This window comes from Sorghum bicolor, chromosome 8 (assembly GCF_000003195.3).
Source record: "Sorghum bicolor cultivar BTx623 chromosome 8, Sorghum_bicolor_NCBIv3, whole genome shotgun sequence".
Classification (NCBI taxonomy): domain Eukaryota; kingdom Viridiplantae; phylum Streptophyta; class Magnoliopsida; order Poales; family Poaceae; genus Sorghum; species Sorghum bicolor.
Genome location: NC_012877.2, coordinates 2954068 through 2972316, shown reverse-complemented (window position 1 = coordinate 2972316; position 18249 = coordinate 2954068). Strand labels below are relative to the sequence as shown.

The 18249-nt window shown below is 42.7% G+C and overlaps 1 protein-coding gene across 1 annotated transcript; it reads left to right on the top strand.

The window, feature by feature from the left end:
* LOC8074871 (U3 small nucleolar RNA-associated protein 25) lies at window positions 83–17756 on the top strand. Its single transcript, XM_002442744.2, has 23 exons — window positions 83–517; window positions 630–719; window positions 1092–1281; window positions 1696–1837; window positions 2682–2787; window positions 9658–9758; window positions 9848–9970; window positions 11284–11364; window positions 11592–11737; window positions 13095–13167; window positions 14256–14315; window positions 14645–14683; window positions 14768–14856; window positions 15006–15070; window positions 15314–15360; window positions 15457–15516; window positions 15735–15806; window positions 16246–16275; window positions 16438–16532; window positions 16650–16755; window positions 16826–16888; window positions 16984–17055; window positions 17502–17756. The coding sequence occupies exons 1-23, from the start codon at window positions 478–480 to the stop codon at window positions 17574–17576; spliced, it is 1965 nt and encodes a 654-aa protein (XP_002442789.2). The 5' UTR covers window positions 83–477; the 3' UTR covers window positions 17577–17756.

The window sequence follows — 18249 nt, the reverse complement described above, 5'->3', positions numbered from 1 at the left end:
ACGAATCTTTTTAAGCCTAGTTACTCCATGATTGAACAATATTTGTCAAATAAAAATAAAAATGCTACGGTGTTAAAAACCCCAAAAATAAAATTTTGTGTCTAAACAAGGCCTGAGTCGGCGGCGGACCGACGCGGACGCCGGCGGGGACGGAGCCACGTCAGCGGCAACAATCGCATCGGCAGGAGGCGGCACCCTCGCCAACTTCACGTTGGGCCCAGAAGCCCACGGCCCACAGCCCAAGCTGCACGCCCGCACCGCACTCTCCCCTCCCGCGCTCCCAAATCCTAGACCTGCCCTCTCCTGTCTCCGCCGCCGCCGCCCGCCGCCCGCCGTGCGCTGCTCCTCCTGTAGTCCTGTGCCTACACCTGCGCTGCTCGCCAAATCCTCTCCGTCTCCGCCGTGCGCCGCCCGCCCAGCCTCCCGTTCCTCGTCCTCCCTCAGGCCGCCCCTGCTCCGCTGCTATCCCCACGGGAGATGGGGAAGCGCAAGCCCATGCCTTCCGCCGCCGCTCGAGGTACCAAGCCCCTGCCCAAACCGATTCGGCGCCACCTCCTCCCCTCCGTTCGAGCTGCAGCTGTGCCCTAACGTGCTTTTCCCTGCTCGTGTTGCTGTTGCTGTTGTCACAGGACTGAAGAACCGGCCAAAGAAGCCAAGGTCCGCGATGCAGGGAGCTGAGTCACGGGAGGAGAATCCCCAGCTGTTGGAGCACGATGACGGTCTCATCCTCTTCTTCTTCTTCTTCTTCTTCTTCTTGCGTTGGGTTCTTTATTAGGTCCAATGACTTCTTATTAGGCTATTGACTTTCCTCCTTGTGGCACTCATTATTGTTTATCTCTGCATCGCCATTCTCCAGTGCTCTGCATCTGCAGTAGTAAGAAGCTTAAGTTGCTAGCTTGTCCCACCAGAGAGTTTTATTGTGGTGTTACTCAACTCACGACAGAGTTAAACTCAAATTTCTGTGCATAGTGACGTACTGACGTGCAATCGCACCATGGGCCTTCCTCCACTTTCCCTCACTTTTTTTTGCTTCTGGCGACAAAATAGTGCTCACGTTCTTTCTTACTGAATTTAAGCATTGTGTGCTGCAGAAATTGTAGATACTGAATCCGGAGCAGCGGGGACTGTTCAACGTGATAAAAAAGCCAATGGGAGCTTTCAAGGCACAGCGCAGAGTGATGAAGATGACATAGAAGATGAGTATGACGCTCCTAGTGGTGATGCGCCAGGTGATACAATAAACAATGGAAATGATTGTTTTGACGAAACAGAGACTTCATGGTTAGTGCTGCATATATGATCTGTTCATTATCTGTCACCTTTATGGAGTATTATGGTTCCATGTTTGCATTTTCAGAATGTTAACTTTAGGTAACCCATTTACTTTATTTGTTTTTGTAGTATACAATTTTGTATTGCCTTCGATAAGCAAATCAATCCTTTTTAAAATACTTCATCTACAGCCATTTTTATGTTAGTAGTTATCTTTTTAGACCGATCTGAGGAGATTAGCCCTCATGACTTTTATTGTGGGGATACAGTTGAGCTGGCAATTTTTCTTTGAAATTCCATCCATGGTTATCAGTAAGCAGAAGTGACAAAAGATGCTTATCCTTTCTATATATTGGTCAGTTCCTGTTCTTGTGTGCATTGTCATTCCTTTTTCAACACCATCTCCATCTATCTGTTTTGCAGTTCATTTCATCGTCATGTAAGCAACATCATAACAAATGAAGAAGTCAAGGTGTTGATGAAGAAGAACTATAAATTCAAGTGGGAAATGCCTGCTGTGGACATTCCAAGGTCCAAGTGGGTTGGAACAGGTGAAAAAGTGCAGGTAGAGTTTTGGTCTTGGGTTAGTCCTTGTGTATGTATTTTCAAATTTATATGCTAGTCATCTGAATATTGTTAGATGATAGGGTGTACTCTCCAGTCTCTAGATGTGCTATAATATGTTTCAAGTTCCGATGCTAACCCTGGAATAATAACTATTCCTAATGGTGATGAGAAAAATAACTATGCATAATGGCAGTGCCCATTATAGTGGCGATCAGGTCATTGTCGAACTGTATACCTCTTTCATTGGGTTTCCGTGTTTGAAGGCTAAATTGAATCACACACACCATACGTAATTGCAGGGGAACTTGATCTTTTCAGCCCTGAAATCTGGTCACTGAATGTATGTTAATTTGTAGCTGACCTTTCAAAAATCTACTACTACTCTTAGTTTAAATTATTTATTACCTTAAGCGTGTTTTGGTACCTACTAATTTTTTTATAAACGTGTGATGAGTTATTTAGAAAATAAATGCATTTGCATTCTATGTACTTTATAAACTTTCTCAACTGTCCATCCCTCACCTTACAAGTTCGAGTTGGGGAACTGGAAATAAATGATTGGGGTGGGGAGCATTGCTAATTGTCTGTGTCACAAGAAATACTTGTTTATGTGATTTCTTAATATTCGTATGGTGAACATATTATGAAGTTTGGCAAATTTTGTTAAGCACAATACCCTCTAAAATATTGCTCTTGTTCATTTTTGTTTGTCTGTCTTGTTGATTGACTAAACTAAATGTCAAATTAGTCACTAGCTTTTTGATTTGGTTATCTTACTAATTGTGCATGGCAGTTTTGGGATGATTAATCTTAAGGAGAACCTTGATGCTTTGTTATTTTAGGAAGCTTGTGATGATCATCTTCGTGATGTCAAAGGAAAGTTGAGAGACCATTGGCAACGTACTCTGTCTGATCATTTGAATTCTCGAATGAGCTTCTTCTCTCTTTGTAAGTTCTCTTTATTGCAATAAACAGCATCTCTTCCTTGTCTGCCTTAATCACAGCTGTGAAGGTCATGATTCTTTCTTGTTTTACACTAGGGCCTGTTTGGGAGTGCTCCATTCCTATAGTATCCCAAAATACAGAGTTGTCGGTTAAAAATGAATTTTTAACCTTCTGTTTCCAGTCTTCAATGAGAACCATTATAGCTTACTGGACACCAACCCTCACTCTTCTTCCAGGCTCCAGCTCCACCTTCATGAATTTGTGAAATAGGTGGAGCTGGAGGTCTCATGAATAGGCTTTATGGTTGCTGAGTTTCGGTGGCTCTAAACCTGTTTGCTTTAACTATTTCTGGGTTATTTGTTGCGTGCAACGTTCCAAATTATAAGCTGTTCTGGCTTTTCTAGATACATAACTTTTATTATGTATATCTAGGTGCTAGCAAAAGCTATGTATCTAGAAAAGCCATAACGACCTACAATTTGAAATGGAGGGAGTATTTAATAACACTATCACTATGACAGCTATCTTGGCCTAGAGTGAATAAAGGTTTCAGTTATCAGTTTCTGTGGTAGAGCTCAGCAATATTAGAGTAATAATTGTGTGCCTAAGTTTTATTTATTTGTGAGAAACAACATCTCTCTGTCTTGATTGTAGCTGGGAAGGTAATGGTTCTTTTCTTTCCTGATACTTGGGGACTCTCTGGGAGATCAGAGAGCTCGAAAGCCTACATCTTAGTCTAAAATGAGAACAGTAAGGTTCACTGGCACACACACCCTCAGTCTACGCCCTTGACACAGTACCACAGATTATTGGAGCTGGAGCTCTCCCAAACAGGTCCTTGTGGCAGCTCACATTGGTGACTTTAAAGCACTTTACCTTCGCTATTTCTGCATTTATATTTGCTTAATAAGAGATTATCTTAGCTAGAGCAAATATAGGTTTCAAAAAAGAATATCTTTTTTTTTTGAACGTAACAGCAGGATTTCTGCCTTTCAATTAAGAGAGGTAAATAGAATTTTATGTACAAGGGAAACAAGCCCTCCTGGGCAGACAAACAGCAACAAGGAGAAATAAACTCCAGAACTCAGAAGATGGGCTCTATCCCCTCCCTACAATGGCTGTCTGGGTTTCAAAAAAGAATATCTAAGACAGGTGATAAGTTATCAGATTTTACAAAACCAGGATAAGTTATCAGATTTTACAAAACCAGGAGTTTTTTCTACAATCTTGAATGAACCAGCTGTTGCCTGGTGACTTTTTTTTACCACTGTTACTTAAGTGTTGATCTTACATTTGGCCATCTGTGTTACTTTTTGTATATGGAACGAGATAGCACTTTTAGTTGTTCTAAATCCCAAAGAGTGAAGTCTATTCATGGTGTATTCCTATTCAATCCTTGGTCTAATCATATTGCGGAAAAGATGGGTTACTGATACAATTTTAGTGATAGAGGTAACACAGATTTTTGATTAGCCTTTAGGCAACTAACCCCAGGCGTCTCCTTCATATATATAGAGAAAGACAGATATTGCATTGATTACAAACAGCTCACTAGAGCTTTAACTAGACAGAATAGCTGCCTGGGTACCCGCACAACTCTTGGGCTACCCAAGGTCTTTAATGACAGAAATTAACTAGCACAGTTATCTAAGAAATGCTTAGGAAGCAGGGCTTATTAACTACATTTCTCCCCCTAAGGCCTGCTTCAATTAATCTTGATCTCCTTGATCCCAATCCTGCTCCTCATCTCTTCCAGCTTGGTTTTGCCCAAAGCTTTAGTCAGTATATCAGCGAGCTGATCTGTAGTGGGAATGAACTCTGTCTTGATGCTACCATCTACCACACAATCTCTGATGAAATGATGCTTGATTCTAATATGCTTGCTCCTGTCATGGAAAACAGGATTCTTTGCCAAAGCCAGAGCAGACTTATTGTCTACTCTGAGTTCCACCACTTCAACTTTTCTTCCCAACAAATCTGCAAACAGTCTTGACAACCACAAAGCTTGGGTTGCAGCTGTTGTCATCGCCACATATTCAGCCTCACAGCTAGACAGAGCAACAACTCTCTGTTTGACAGACTGCCAGCTGACCAGGCTGGTTCCAAGGAAGAACAAACATCCAGTTGTGCTTTTGCTTGAATCAACATCTCCAGCCAAATCTGAATCACTGTAACCCACAAACCTTGCTTTGCCTGTTGATCTGGCGTAGCAAAGCCCATGATCTAGAGTACCAGCCAGGTATCTCAAGATCCTCTTCACAGCCTGAAGATGTTCAGTTGTTGGCTTCTCCAGAAATCTGCTAACATACCCTACAGCAAAAGCCAAATCTGGTCTGGTGTGCACTAGGTATCTCAAACTGCCAACCAGTCTTCTGTACTGAGTTGGATTTACTTCTTTTGCTGTGCTTTCCTTGCTCAATTTCAGCCTTTCTTCCATGGGTGTGGTGGCTGGATTACAACCTGCCATACCACCAAGCTCAAGTATCTTCTTAGCATAATGGGTTTGCTTCAGAGTGATGTTCCCTTCTGATTGTCTCACCTCAACTCCCAGATAGAAGGACAGAAGACCCAAATCACTCATTTCAAAGGTTTGCTTCATCTTTGCCTTGAAAGCTTCAATCTTCTGCTGATTGGCTCCTGTGATGATCAAATCATCAACATAGACTCCAATTACCAGTAAGGAGTCACCTGATCCCTTTCTGTACATAGCAGCTTCATACACATTCTGCTCAAAACCCATCTGCTTGAGAGTGAAGTCAAGCTTGGCATTCCATGTCCGAGGAGCCTGTCTCAGGCCATACAGGGCCTTGTGCAGCCTGTACACTTTCTTCTCTTCTCCTGTTACAGCAAAACCTGGAGGCTGTGTAACATAAACCTCCTCCTGGAGTTCTCCATTCAAAAATGCAGACTTCACATCCATGTGTTGTACTGCCCATCCCTCTTGTGCTGCTAAGGCAAGCAAAACACGCACTGATTCCATCCTTGCAACCGGTGCAAAAGCATCTTCATAGTCAACTCCTTCCTGCTGCACAAAACCATGGGCCACAAGTCTTGCCTTGTGCCTAATTACAGCTCCATGTTCATCCTTCTTCAGCTTAAACACCCATTTTAGTGAAATGGGACGGTGACCAGGATGGGGAGAAACAAGTTCCCAAGTCCCATTCCGCTCTACTGATCTCAGCTCCTCCTTCATCGCTGCTTGCCAATCTGGATCATCTTTGGCTTCTTCATAGCTTGTAGGCTCACCAGAATGGGTGAGATTCAGTTCTGCAAACAGCCGCTGCGCTGGCGGAGGGGTTGGCTGATCACCAATAATGTCATGAATCTTCCGATAGCGGAGTTCTTCATCGTCATGGTAGGCATCCACCCTTTCATCATCATCTTCCAGGGGAGTCACATGCTCAACCTGAGGACTTGCTGGAGCTGGTGTAGGTGTTCTGGGTGACGCAGGCGCCTCTGCCTCCGCTGCGGGCTCCTCTGCTTCTGCTGTAGGCTCTCCTGCATCCACCGGAGAGAAACCAGGCGATGCAGGATGTGGCGGAGGAGATAGTGAAGGCGACGCTGAACTTCCTGCTTCAGGGAGTTCCTCCGCCCATGGGAATTCAACAGAAAACTCACTGCCCGCTGCTTCTGGTGTGCCTACTGCTGGTGATGCCCAGTCCCAGCCTCGGCCTTCGTCGAACACCACATCACGGCTGACACGCACGCGCTGGGACACTGGATCATAGATACGGTATGCCTTGGCCCCTTCCGCATAGCCGATAAACACGCCAGCCTCTCCGCGGTCATCGAGCTTGCGAAGCTGAGTAAGCCGCCGGGTATAAGCCACACAGCCAAAGACCTTGAGGTGGCCGACTGTTGGTGCCCGACCGTGCCACGCTTCATAAGGAGTGACATTCTTCAGCGCCTTCGTCGGGGATCGATTCAGGATGTGTACAGCCGTCATCACAGCCTCCCCCCAAAACCGAGAGGGTATCTGGCGTTGCTTGAGCAGAGCTCGTGCCATGGCCACCACTGTTTGGTTCCTGCGCTCAACAACACCGTTCTGTTGCGGTGAATAAGGGGCACTGAAATGCCGTTTAATACCTTCATCAGCGCAGTATGCAGTAAACTCTGCGACGGTGAATTCGCCGCCATTGTCGGTGCGCAGGACCTTCAACTTGCGCCCGCTTTCCACCTCTGCTGCCACCTTAACCTTCTTGATTGCTTCTGCTGCTGCGTCCTTGGATGGCAGCAGCACAGCCCACATAAAGCGGGTGGCGTCATCGACAAGCAGCAAGATATAGCGGTTGCCCGCCGGTGTCGCTGGCGTGACCGGACCGCACAGGTCACCATGCACCAGCTCAAGCTGATTCTGGGCACGGTATGCTGCTGCAGCCGAAAAGGAACGCCGCCTCTGCTTGGTGGTAACGCAGGTGTCACACACCTGCTCAACATGGTCGACCACCGGCATCCCGCGCGCCATCTCCTCCTTGCTGAGTCGCTGGAGTGCATCGAAGTGCAGATGGCCGAAACGCTCATGCCACTGCCACGCCTCTTCATCCTTGCGTGCCGCGAGACAGACAGGTTGTGCAACCTCAAGATGCAGAATATACAACCTATTCTTCCCTCTGCGTACCTTGGCGAGCAGATGGCGACTCTTGTCCCAAATGCGAAGCACGCCATCATCAATCTCAACCTTGGACCCTCCTTCATCAAGCTGTCCCAGACTTATGATAGAGTTCTTCAGCGCCGGAATGAAATAGACGCCATGAAGAACCCTCTGCTCACCGGTCTTAGCTTGGAAAACAATAGACCCGACGCCCTTGATCTCAACCTTCGACGCATCCCCGAACCGGACCGTTCCTCGAACGTCAGTGTTCAGATCAGCAAAGAGCTCTTGGCGCCCGGTCATGTGATGCGTCGCGCCGGAGTCCAGGTACCAGCCGCTGTCCACCTCTTCTTCGTCCACGCCGAGGTAGGCGCGAGCGCGTGGCTCAGAGAACTCGACGTGCTGCGCCGTGTAGCTGTGCGCCGGCGTGCTCTGTTCCAGGCTGATGAAACCATGTGCCAGAAACAGAGCACCATCTTCATCGCACTCAGCGTACTGGGCACGCGCCTCATGCCTTCCTTGGTTCCCACCACGCTGCCCAGCCTGATTTCCGCCGCCACGACCTCCACCACGGTTGCCAACACCGCGGCCAGCACGGTTTCCCCCTCCACCGCCGCGCTCTGCATCTTCACGGCGCGGCTGGGGACACTCACGTGCCCAGTGGCCTTCCTGGTTGCAGTTGAGGCAGGTGTTGAGGCCAACACGACCAGCGCCTTTGCCTTCTCCACGTCCGCCACCACGGCCAGCACCTCTGCCTCGTCCGCGTCCACCACCACGGCCGCGTCCGCCGCCACCGCCATGCTGGTTCTTGAAACCAGAACCGCCAGCTTCTTCTGCGCCTTGCTTCTCCTTCTTCAAACGCGCACGCCACTGCTCCTCGGTGTACAGCAGCTTGCCGTTAATGGACACCGGCTCTGTCACAGCTTGCGCTTCACGTTCATCCACCGCCTTGAGCCTTCCTGTCACCTCCTCAAGCGAGAGCGCCTCGAAATCGAGGAACTGCTCGATGGCGACGACAATCTGCGCGTACTTGGCAGGCACTATGCGCAGAAACTTCTCCACAACACGCTTCTCGTCGATGTCCCTGTCACCATGAAGAACAAGCTGCTGGTGCAGAGTTGACAGCCGCAGGGCAAAATCCTCCACCGGCTCGCCAGGCTTGACATCCATGTTCTCCCACTCCCGACGCAGCCGCTGCAACGTCGCTCGGCGGACCCTGTCCACACCGATTCGAGTCGCAGCGATGGCATCCCATGCCTCCTTTGCTGTCGCCTTGTCAAGGAGCGGGAGCCCCAACTCCTTGGGCACAGACGCGACAATCACCTCCAAGGCTCGCCTGTCGTCGCGGTACTGCACTGGGCCTCCTTCGACAGCTTCCCAGAGATCGCGCGCCTGCATCCTGAGCTTCATCGTCTGGCTCCACTCATAGTAATTTGTCTTGTCCAGCATTGGCCATGATGTGCCGCTGCCGGAGTCACGGTAAACCACCCTGCCTTGCGGTGATTCATAGCGGCCGCCGCCACGACGCCTTCTGTTACGCAGTGGTGACTGCGAACGGCGCCTGTCCCGCGATGGAGTCCTCTGGCTCCTCAAGTCCTCCTCTTCCTCTTCCTCTTCCTCTTCCTCTTCCTCTTCCTCCTCTTCTTCTCCCTTCTCAGCAGCAATTTCGGCCCGCAGCTCCTGCGCCGTCCTTGCTGCCGCCTCTGCAGCAGCCGCCGCCTGCTGTGCTGCCTGGACTGCCAGCGCTGCTGCTTCCTCTGCAGCCTTCAAGCGCGCGGCCTTGAGCCTGGCAACGCGCTCAGCAGAGGTCGACTTGGGTGGAGGAGGTGAGGAGTTGGCCTCGTGGCTCTCTGGTGTCTAACCTAGCTCTGGTACCAAATAATAGAGGTAACACAGATTTTTGATTAGCCTTTAGGCAACTAACCCCAGGCGTCTCCTTCATATATATAGAGAAAGACAGATATTGCATTGATTACAAACAGCTCACTAGAGCTTTAACTAGACAGAATAGCTGCCTGGGTACCCGCACAACTCTTGGGCTACCCAAGGTCTTTAATGACAGAAATTAACTAGCACAGTTATCTAAGAAATGCTTAGGAAGCAGGGCTTATTAACTACATTTAGCTCCACCAGTCAATTCCAAACCCTACTTTCTGTGATGCAGTAACTAAACGGCCAAATTAGGGCTGTTTCTTGTTAAATTTGTTCACAGTATGATATATGGTATGCTTTCTATTTTCCTTAATGTTAGATATAATTTTATTCTTCATGTATTGCTGTAGGTAACAGTTATCGTGACATAATGCATTGCAATAAGAAGCCATTTTATCTGAAAAGTAACGGTCCTGATTCCAGTACCATGGACGCATATCTTATGCATGCTGTAAGTTTTACTATCTCTTTTTGGTCATGTTATTATTCTTGAACCTCTTGATGGTGCTGGCTAATCTGCAAAGCGCACTACTTCTGCAGTTGAATCATGTTCATAGGACGCGAGATGTTGTAATTAGAAATGACGCGAAGCTTAGGAATGACGCTGACAGAGATATTTCGGATGATAAGACATACCTTGATCAGGGTTTTACGCGCCCAAAGGTATAGCACATCAAGAATATTGACATTGAGCACCTGTTCTGTTGTCGTGGATACATCAACTGAGATTACACTACCAGATATTTTTAGCTGTATTTTAGTGTGCTATCCTGCATTTGTTTTGCAATATTTTCTTTGTGATGTGTGTTAGCAAGAAGAAAAAGACATAATTATGCGAGGTGTATAGGGTTATAAGAACACTGTCATGACAGTTGATTCCTGCACGTTTGCTCGCAATTTGTGAGGAACTATGTTTTATATGTGATCTGTAGAGCTCGGCTACATTATCCTTCTGTGTAATTATAAACCATGGCATGTCATGCTTCTTAAGATTCATGTGACCTTTACGTTGATTCCCTGATGTCTCAAATAGTATTTCTGTTCCACCAACAACTTATTGCCGTGTGGGCGCGGTTTGTGGAAGTCTGCTGGAATATTGCAACGAAAAATGCTTGGAAATGTGTTCAAACCCAAACCTCAGTCTTGAATGGCATGGTAGTCTGTCCACTACTGTGCCATGGTTCTTTGATGACTTTGGTATGAAACTCTATATGTAGGCTGTTTCGAGCCAGTTGTCCAACCGTTTAGACCAGTCAAGGGTCCATACATTATGTTGTCCAGTCCAATCCCAATAACTGTGCCCTTTGGGGATTTTGCCCACACCAAGGAAGCTCTGCAGTTTTTTTTAATAGAGGATGTCCTGGTCTAAACAAATAATATTGTCCTAAACTCCAAGCAATAGTGGTAAATACATAACCAATCAATAATATTTTAATTATTAGGGATAGGTTGCCAGTTGACTTGACTTAAGGTCATTAGATCATGCGCCTCATGGTGTCCAGCTGCTGTGCGGTCTCAAGGCCTTGGATGACTTTGAGCACATCTAAGCAAATAATATCTAATTGGACACTGCACATTATAGAAATTTATTATCCATAAATAATTATGTTAGTGTAATTGTACTTCCAGTACAAAATAAATATTGTTTTGGATATGCAGTCAACCATTTTAAATTGTGTAGTTGGGATGGTCTGAAAATTGATACAGGTGGATTTGTCTCAAAGTTTCATAAAAGAATGCATTTGCTATACTTTATAAATATATCACAACAGCTATTAGTAGTCAAACTTGTGTTTTGCGGACCATGTCAATGTCCAAAATATCAACAAGTAAACTTATTTGGCGTGCTATCGGTTTGGTACTTTGATGGATCTGGCATGCAATCGGTTTGGTACTTTGGTGGGGTCTGTACCATAAACCCAGTCTTGAAGATACATTCATATTAATCCTGTTTTCTTGTCTAAATATATTTTTAGGTTCTTTTCTTGTTACCTCTCAAAATTTTTGCACGACGCATTGTGAAGAGGTTGATCCAGCTTTCTCCATTGCCACAAAAGGTAATTTTTGATTTTCTTATATTTATATGCAATTGTTTGGGTTCTGATTTCTTCAAGATGTGAAGTAAATTCATAAAAAAAATCCTATTATCCCTATACATACATTTGATCCTTTTTTTCTGCTGATAGAATAGCTGATAGATTATGTACAGATATAACCATATCAATAGCTCGCTCTCATATGCTTTTATTTCTGGTGCTAAGTGATATCTTTCTCTTTTCTCTAGGATAGTGCCATGGGACAATTTAAAAAGGAGTTTGGTGAATCAGACGACGAGGGGATACCTGAACATAGCACAAAACCTGCAGACTTTGACCTTCTTTTTGCTGGAGATATTGATGATCACTTTCTTTTTGGCGTAAAATTAACGAAGTGAGTATTCTATATAATTGCTTAACATTTACTCCCTCCATTCCATAATAGAAGGTGCAACTACCTTTTCTCATAGTCCCAGAATACTGGGTGGCAGCTTCTGGGCTCCCGTTCCATGCATGCAACATTTAGTGTGGTATTGGATGGACACTCCTTGGCTCCCACGCCCATGCAGCTAGACACTGGCACACCATCTTCTCTGTCTCTCTCTGTAGTAGTACAGCATCTTGCATGAGGCAGCAGAAGTAAAGCATTTTTCCTCGGAGCTGGGCAGGAGTAACTGCATTTCTTGGTCTACTGGGATGGAAGAGCATTAAGTATTTAAGTTGCTTATAAGAATTTTCAGTTTCAGACTGCAGCTTGTTTCTCTTCACTTTCCATAGATTATTATTCTATAGTTAAAATGGTCTTTCCTCCTTTTACCATCACATGACTGCAAATTGACAGTTTGGATTTCAGTGTATATTGAGTTGTGGATCTATAACTCTATATTTCACTATGTTCCCATTTCGAGTTTCAATCAGTAGCTTTTATTTTAGTCCTTTGTTGGAAATCCCCTCATGTCATAATCTTATTTTCATCATTACAATGTTCAGTACTCATCTATTTGTCTGGACTTCACTGGATTTTACCTTCTACAAAACAAGCATATGTCACATGTCTGTCTTTATCTTTTGCAATTGTTTGATAATTTGATCTTCAATTTTCAGGATTTGGCATTTAAATTCAATTGTCCTCATTCGTGAAACTCACTTTGCAAAATAATTTGATTCAAAAAGTCTTTGCTAAGTAATGCATCAGGTGTTATGGTGTTTTTAAATCAATATTGGCTATGGAATAGCAGTTATTTCACATTCTTTGTAATTTAATGATGCCGTTTGTTCTAGTCTATAATAGTATGGCGCCTTAAAGTAAAATTTGTTAGTCTATGATACTCATTTGAGTGGCAGGTGGCATATTCTGTTTCTTTGTACACAGCTACACACACAACCTACGATCAAACTTCGTGAACTTTGAGCAACAGTTAATCTAACAATATGTAGATATTATTTATTAAGAAAAAAACCATCGGATTCATGTTTGAATATTCTTTCTTATGAACGTGATATTGCCATTATCAATAATATGTTATAAGAGAAATTAATGCTCAAAGTTTAGTTTGGAGACTGCCATGAGTCATACCATGCCTTATTTTTTTGAAACGAAGGGAATATAGTCTTATGACCAAAATATAACTTTCAGAAACAGATAAGCTAGTCTTCCTGAGAATATATGCTCTACTTTTTTTTTCTAGCATATTGGTTACTGAGAAAATCTAAATAACTAATGTTCAAACTTCAAACTAATGTTTCTGCAGGAAATCTATTAAGCTGTATAGTAACTTCTATTCTTCTGATATAATAGTTGCATCTCCTTTAGCGCTGAAACGTGTAAGTATTTTTTTTTTCAAAAACAAGATTTCTTCATAGACTTCATAACCTGTACTTACTCATGTTCTGCAGTTGTACATTACTCTTATTCTGGGCAGACCTTGTATCCTATTGTCCTATTGATCTAGAATTTGATGTACTCCTTCCTGAAAAGTATATGGAAACTGCTAGAATACATAGGATATGACACCGGTGGTGGTTAGCCAGTAGTATTGTGGGGAGATCAAGGTGGGAACAACTGTATGCTAGCAAGAAGCTGGTTTTTTTGGGTGGTTTTGCAATCTTGCTTCGTAGAATGTACAGTGGAATGGGAGGAAGTATGCAAGATGTGTCATAGTGCTGATGGCAGAACTTGTGGGTACATGTAAATGTAAATGGCACTACACTTCTAGTGTGATGGCTTTGAGAAGTAGCAGCTTCAATAGGACAGAATCCTCGGGAAAATGCTGGTTGAGGAAAATGCATTAATAAAGCCTTCATGGAGATTAGCTGTTGGATTGGTCAATCTACGATATCTGTCTGATTGGATGAATGAAACAGTATTATCGAAAGCAATAAATAGCGCCATCAAGCTTTAGGCGTTTCAAGCATGATTGGAGATTTATCTGATATGCTGAACTTTAGCGGGGGTATAAAACATTGTCTGAAGCCAAGCCATTTCAGCATCCCTGCTATGATCTTGTCAGTCTTCATCTTGTTCCCCTTCTTTTGTAGCAAACTCCATCCCTGCAAACAAGACAATCCAGCAGAAAATACTCTGTTGTCTTAATAGAAGACTTCCTCTCAATGTCCTGTCTTGTTCCTTGTTTGCCAAATTGCTCACACGCTAGTCCTAGAAAGGTGAAAAAAAATCAAAAGGCCTGACTGGTAGGTCACACCAATTTTTTTGGGATCCAAATAAACAAAAAGTCTACCAGAGATTAAGGCGGTTGTCCCATCTAAAAATCTTCTGTATGCCACACCATTAGAACTTAGCTATCTAGCAGCCATAAATTTTATCTGTATTTTCTTTTTTTTTATTGTTAAACACCAATTTCTTTCACCTCAGCTCATAACTTTGTTTATGCTTTATGCTTTTCTGTTATCAGAAAATTGATGGAGGAGAACATGGCAAGGAGAAGGATTTTGATTTCCTATCTTCAATTGAAGTTAGTTCCTGTCTTCCTGATCTATTCGCCACCTCATTACTAGATACACGTCTTTTTTGTTAAACCATAAATAATATGTCGACAACCTAAGATTCACATGAAAAAAACGTATAAACTATATCTCTCAGACTCTCGCCCAAAGTACTCCAGAATATTGTATGTTGCAGGTCGCTAATGTATTAGTCTGTATGAACAAGAACTAATTCAAAAATTTGTATCTCAACATAGACTTGTATTTAGGAATGGAACAGAGTGCATTTTTTTTTCCTTCTGTAGTTCTGTTTCTCCTTTCTCCTTGTTTACTTATTTCTAAAATGGTTTGTATGCAGATAGTGGTGGTTGATCATGCAGATGTGATATCTATGCAGGTAAACTTCAAGGCTTATATATTTGTCTACTTACATTTGGTTTTAAACCTTTTGGTAGAAATGACAGTTTATGCATGGATGTAGAACTGGGAGCATCTGGAGGCTGTGTTTGAACAACTTAATCAGTTGCCAACAAAAGAACATGGAACCAATGTGATGCGAATTAGGCCATGGTAATTCTGTTTCCTTGAATATTTTTAATGCTCTGGTAACATCAACTGTCTATATTATGGAGTCAATTTTCATGGCAATTTATTATTAATTATTTATGTGTATTCTCAATCTATATCCACACTAATAAGCTTGTACATTGATGTCCAAGGTACTTGGATCAGCATGCACAGTACTATCGGCAGACAATACTGTTAAGCTCGTACCTTACACCAGGTATGGATTCAGCTGGAATGTGGTTTTGACCTGCCCCCTTCCCTTCTCTCTTGTTTTGAGTAACATAGAAACTGGTGCTCAAGGCAACTAGTTATGCACAGGAACCATGAGGCCTTGATTAGTTATTTGGTTGATAAATGATAATTTAATGATGCTATACAGGCTTCTTTTGCTTAGTTGTCCATTTGTTTGTTCATATACCTATGTGTATTTCAAATTTCAATTGTTTTCCATGTTATGCAGAGATTAATGCTTTATTTAATGGATTATGCTTAAATTATGAAGGAAAGGTATGCCATAATTGAAATCACTGAGTTAGCTGTTTCTTTCCGCCCTTTAAGGGAGTGCATGTATTGTTGAATTAATAGTTTTACAACAACTACTAGATTAAAATGGTGACCGAGTATGCAGGCGTTCTTCCCAAAATACAACTTGAAGTGCGGCAGGTGAATGCTCTTATCCATCTTGATTCTGCCACGTTGTTGCATATATAGTGAATAAAACTTAAATTTTAACCATAAATATATTTGTGCAAAAAAAGGTCTTAATGCCTTGGATTCAGAATCCTCCTGAGTTATACTAAAGTTCATTCATAATTTATATCTTATTTACCAAAACAGTTCTTGACTATTTTAATCCTTCTCAATGTGCAATTACTAAACAGGTGTATGAAAGATTTGATGCATCTTCTATTGCTGAAGCTGACGATGCACGCTTCAATTATTTCTGCAACAAGGTCTCGTTCTTTTATGCTTGTATAAGATATCTTCCAATGTACTGGAGTTAGCTCAAATAGTACATTTCTTATAATGAAAGATTTACTAGTTACAGAATAATCTGAGCAACTTTGTACTATCCTTCAAAGTGTACTTAGGCTAGTTCAAATTCTACAAACATCCTAGCAAATCGATCTACCTTGACAGTCTAGTCTGTAAACTTATCTGATAACCAGTTAACTGATCTTATCAACTTGACTAAATCTCTAAGCAAATATCTAGCTTACTTGACTGGGCTGGCCTTTAGGTGTGCCCCACCATGACAGTTTCTTGGCTACGTACTGCAGAAAATTCTGGAGTTATTATTTCACCATTTTTTATGATCTATTCCATATATAAATGTGTATTAATATATTATTTAATATATCTGACATTTTTATATTTTATGATGTGTTACAGGTATATCCAAAGATCCAGGACTTGGATGAGGTATGCTCTCTTCTGTTACGCGTGAACATTTCAGTTGTGTTTGATACTTCTGAAATTTTGTAGGAACTTAGTTTTTCATGCTCAGCATCTCCTATTGATAATGTTCATGCTCCTACAATGACTATCTCTTGCAAGATTTGCTAATTTTCTAGTGCAATGCAGGGTGGATTGCTGCTATTCGTGAGTTCATACTTTGAATATATTCGAATAAGCAATTTCTTAAAATCTAAGGAAGCGTCCTTTTGTCGAATTGGAGAGTGAGTAGACCTTTCCTTCTCATTATAGATTATTTTATTAGTTCAATTTAAGTTATCTGCCCTTAGTCTTAAGGCAAGTGGTATTTATGAATTTATCTCAATGTGCTCCCAAATCAGGGCTACATCTCAACAGGATATATCTCGTTCAAGACTCTGGTTTTTTGAGGGCAAGAAAAAGATCTTGCTTTATAGTGAAAGATCTCACTTCTACCACCGATACAAGGTAAAATTGTCTGGAGCATTTCCTGTTGTTTCTGTGTCTAGGATATTCATCATTATTTCTTGACGTGCAGATTAGGGGAACAAAGCATTTACTAATTTATTCATTGCCAGGGAGAAAAGAATTTTATCCTGAGGTATTGACTAAATTGCAAATTCATTGCTGTCTCATGGTTTTACTGTGAAGAGGTTTTGATTGTTAATGTCCCTTGGGTTTGTATCTTCCTTTCAGCTTGTAAATATGCTAGGCGAATCAGAAATTCGGAAGTGCAATGTCCTTTTTTCTCGTCTAGACCTTCTTAAGGTGAGTTCACGATTTCACTTGGTTTGGTTCCATTGTGGAAACTGTAAATCTTGTCCCCCTATTAATTTCATGCTCTGCAGAAACATTCGTTTCATGGACTTTGTGATCCATTGTATCATGCAGTTGAGCTATTAGTTAGCAGTATGAACAAATTTATTTTAATCTCTGTAGTCGCACAATCACATTTCACAGTCTGGATTCAAGATGAAAACACAAGCTTTCGGGTTTTGAGCTTCTGTTTGATAATCTGTCGCACTAGTTTCGGTTAATGCTCAACAGTTTCTCATGCAGTTCTCTCCTGATTATTTGTTAGCTCTTGTATATATCCAATTTCTTATGCTGCAGTATGTTTTAGAAGTTCATATGGATTCCTTCACTCCATGAGTTAATCTCCACCAGCATCTTTGTTATCCTTGGTTTTAACTGACCTTGTTGCTAACTTGCAGTTAGAGCGGATTGTTGGGACATCTTCTGCACGAAGGTTGATTTCCTCGGACAAGGGCATGTTTGTCTTCTGCTGATGTAGCCATGTAGCAGCAGCCTAGTAGGTTAACCCCTACTGTTGATCAGACTGTCGAACTTGCGTTTGTATTTATCCACAAGCTATATGTTTTGACCATATACCATCAATTATTAGCAAATCTACTCTGGGGATATCCATGTGTGATCTATAAGGTCCACCAAAGAGTTGCTTTGTTGGATGCACCGGAGCACTACGGGCTGTCCTGGGGCGCTGTTTGCCTGTCGCTTGCCGGGCAACTTTGCAGCCAGACAAGAATCTGGACCTTAGACTAACAAAATCAAAATCCTTTTCACTACTAATAGATTTTATTTAAATGCTGGATGAATTTAGGATGGGCCATTAAAGATAGGCTGTTGGATATGTTTTAGGTATTCTTTTCTCAAGTTACCAAACTTTGTTTTGAGCCGTAGTCTCCCCTCTTTGGCTCCGTTTGTAGGAATCTGGCTCCTCGTGTAGAGCAACTTTTTGTTGTGAGTTAAAGCCGTTTTAGAAACATTTGGTAAAAATGGTTCTAGTGACAATTTTGTAATAGAAGGAAGAAAGGAGAAGGAGAAGGAAAAGGAAAATGAGGTTAAGGGTTTGAGAGTTCACTTAGGCCATGTTCGTTTAGGGCTCGTTCGGTTATCACGGATTTGCTTCCTGGAGCGATTCCTAGCCGGATTGTTTCTTCT

Excerpts from the sequence above, each read along its gene's own strand:
- LOC8074871 (XM_002442744.2), top strand. The coding sequence starts at position 478 with ATGGGGAAGCGCAAGCCCATGCCTTCCGCCGCCGCTCGAG. Across the intron at positions 2,788-9,657 it reads AATGAGCTTCTTCTCTCTTT|GTAACAGTTATCGTGACATA; the intron begins GTAAGTTCTCTT and ends GTATTGCTGTAG. Across the intron at positions 15,361-15,456 it reads GCTTAAATTATGAAGGAAAG|ATTAAAATGGTGACCGAGTA; the intron begins GTATGCCATAAT and ends AACAACTACTAG.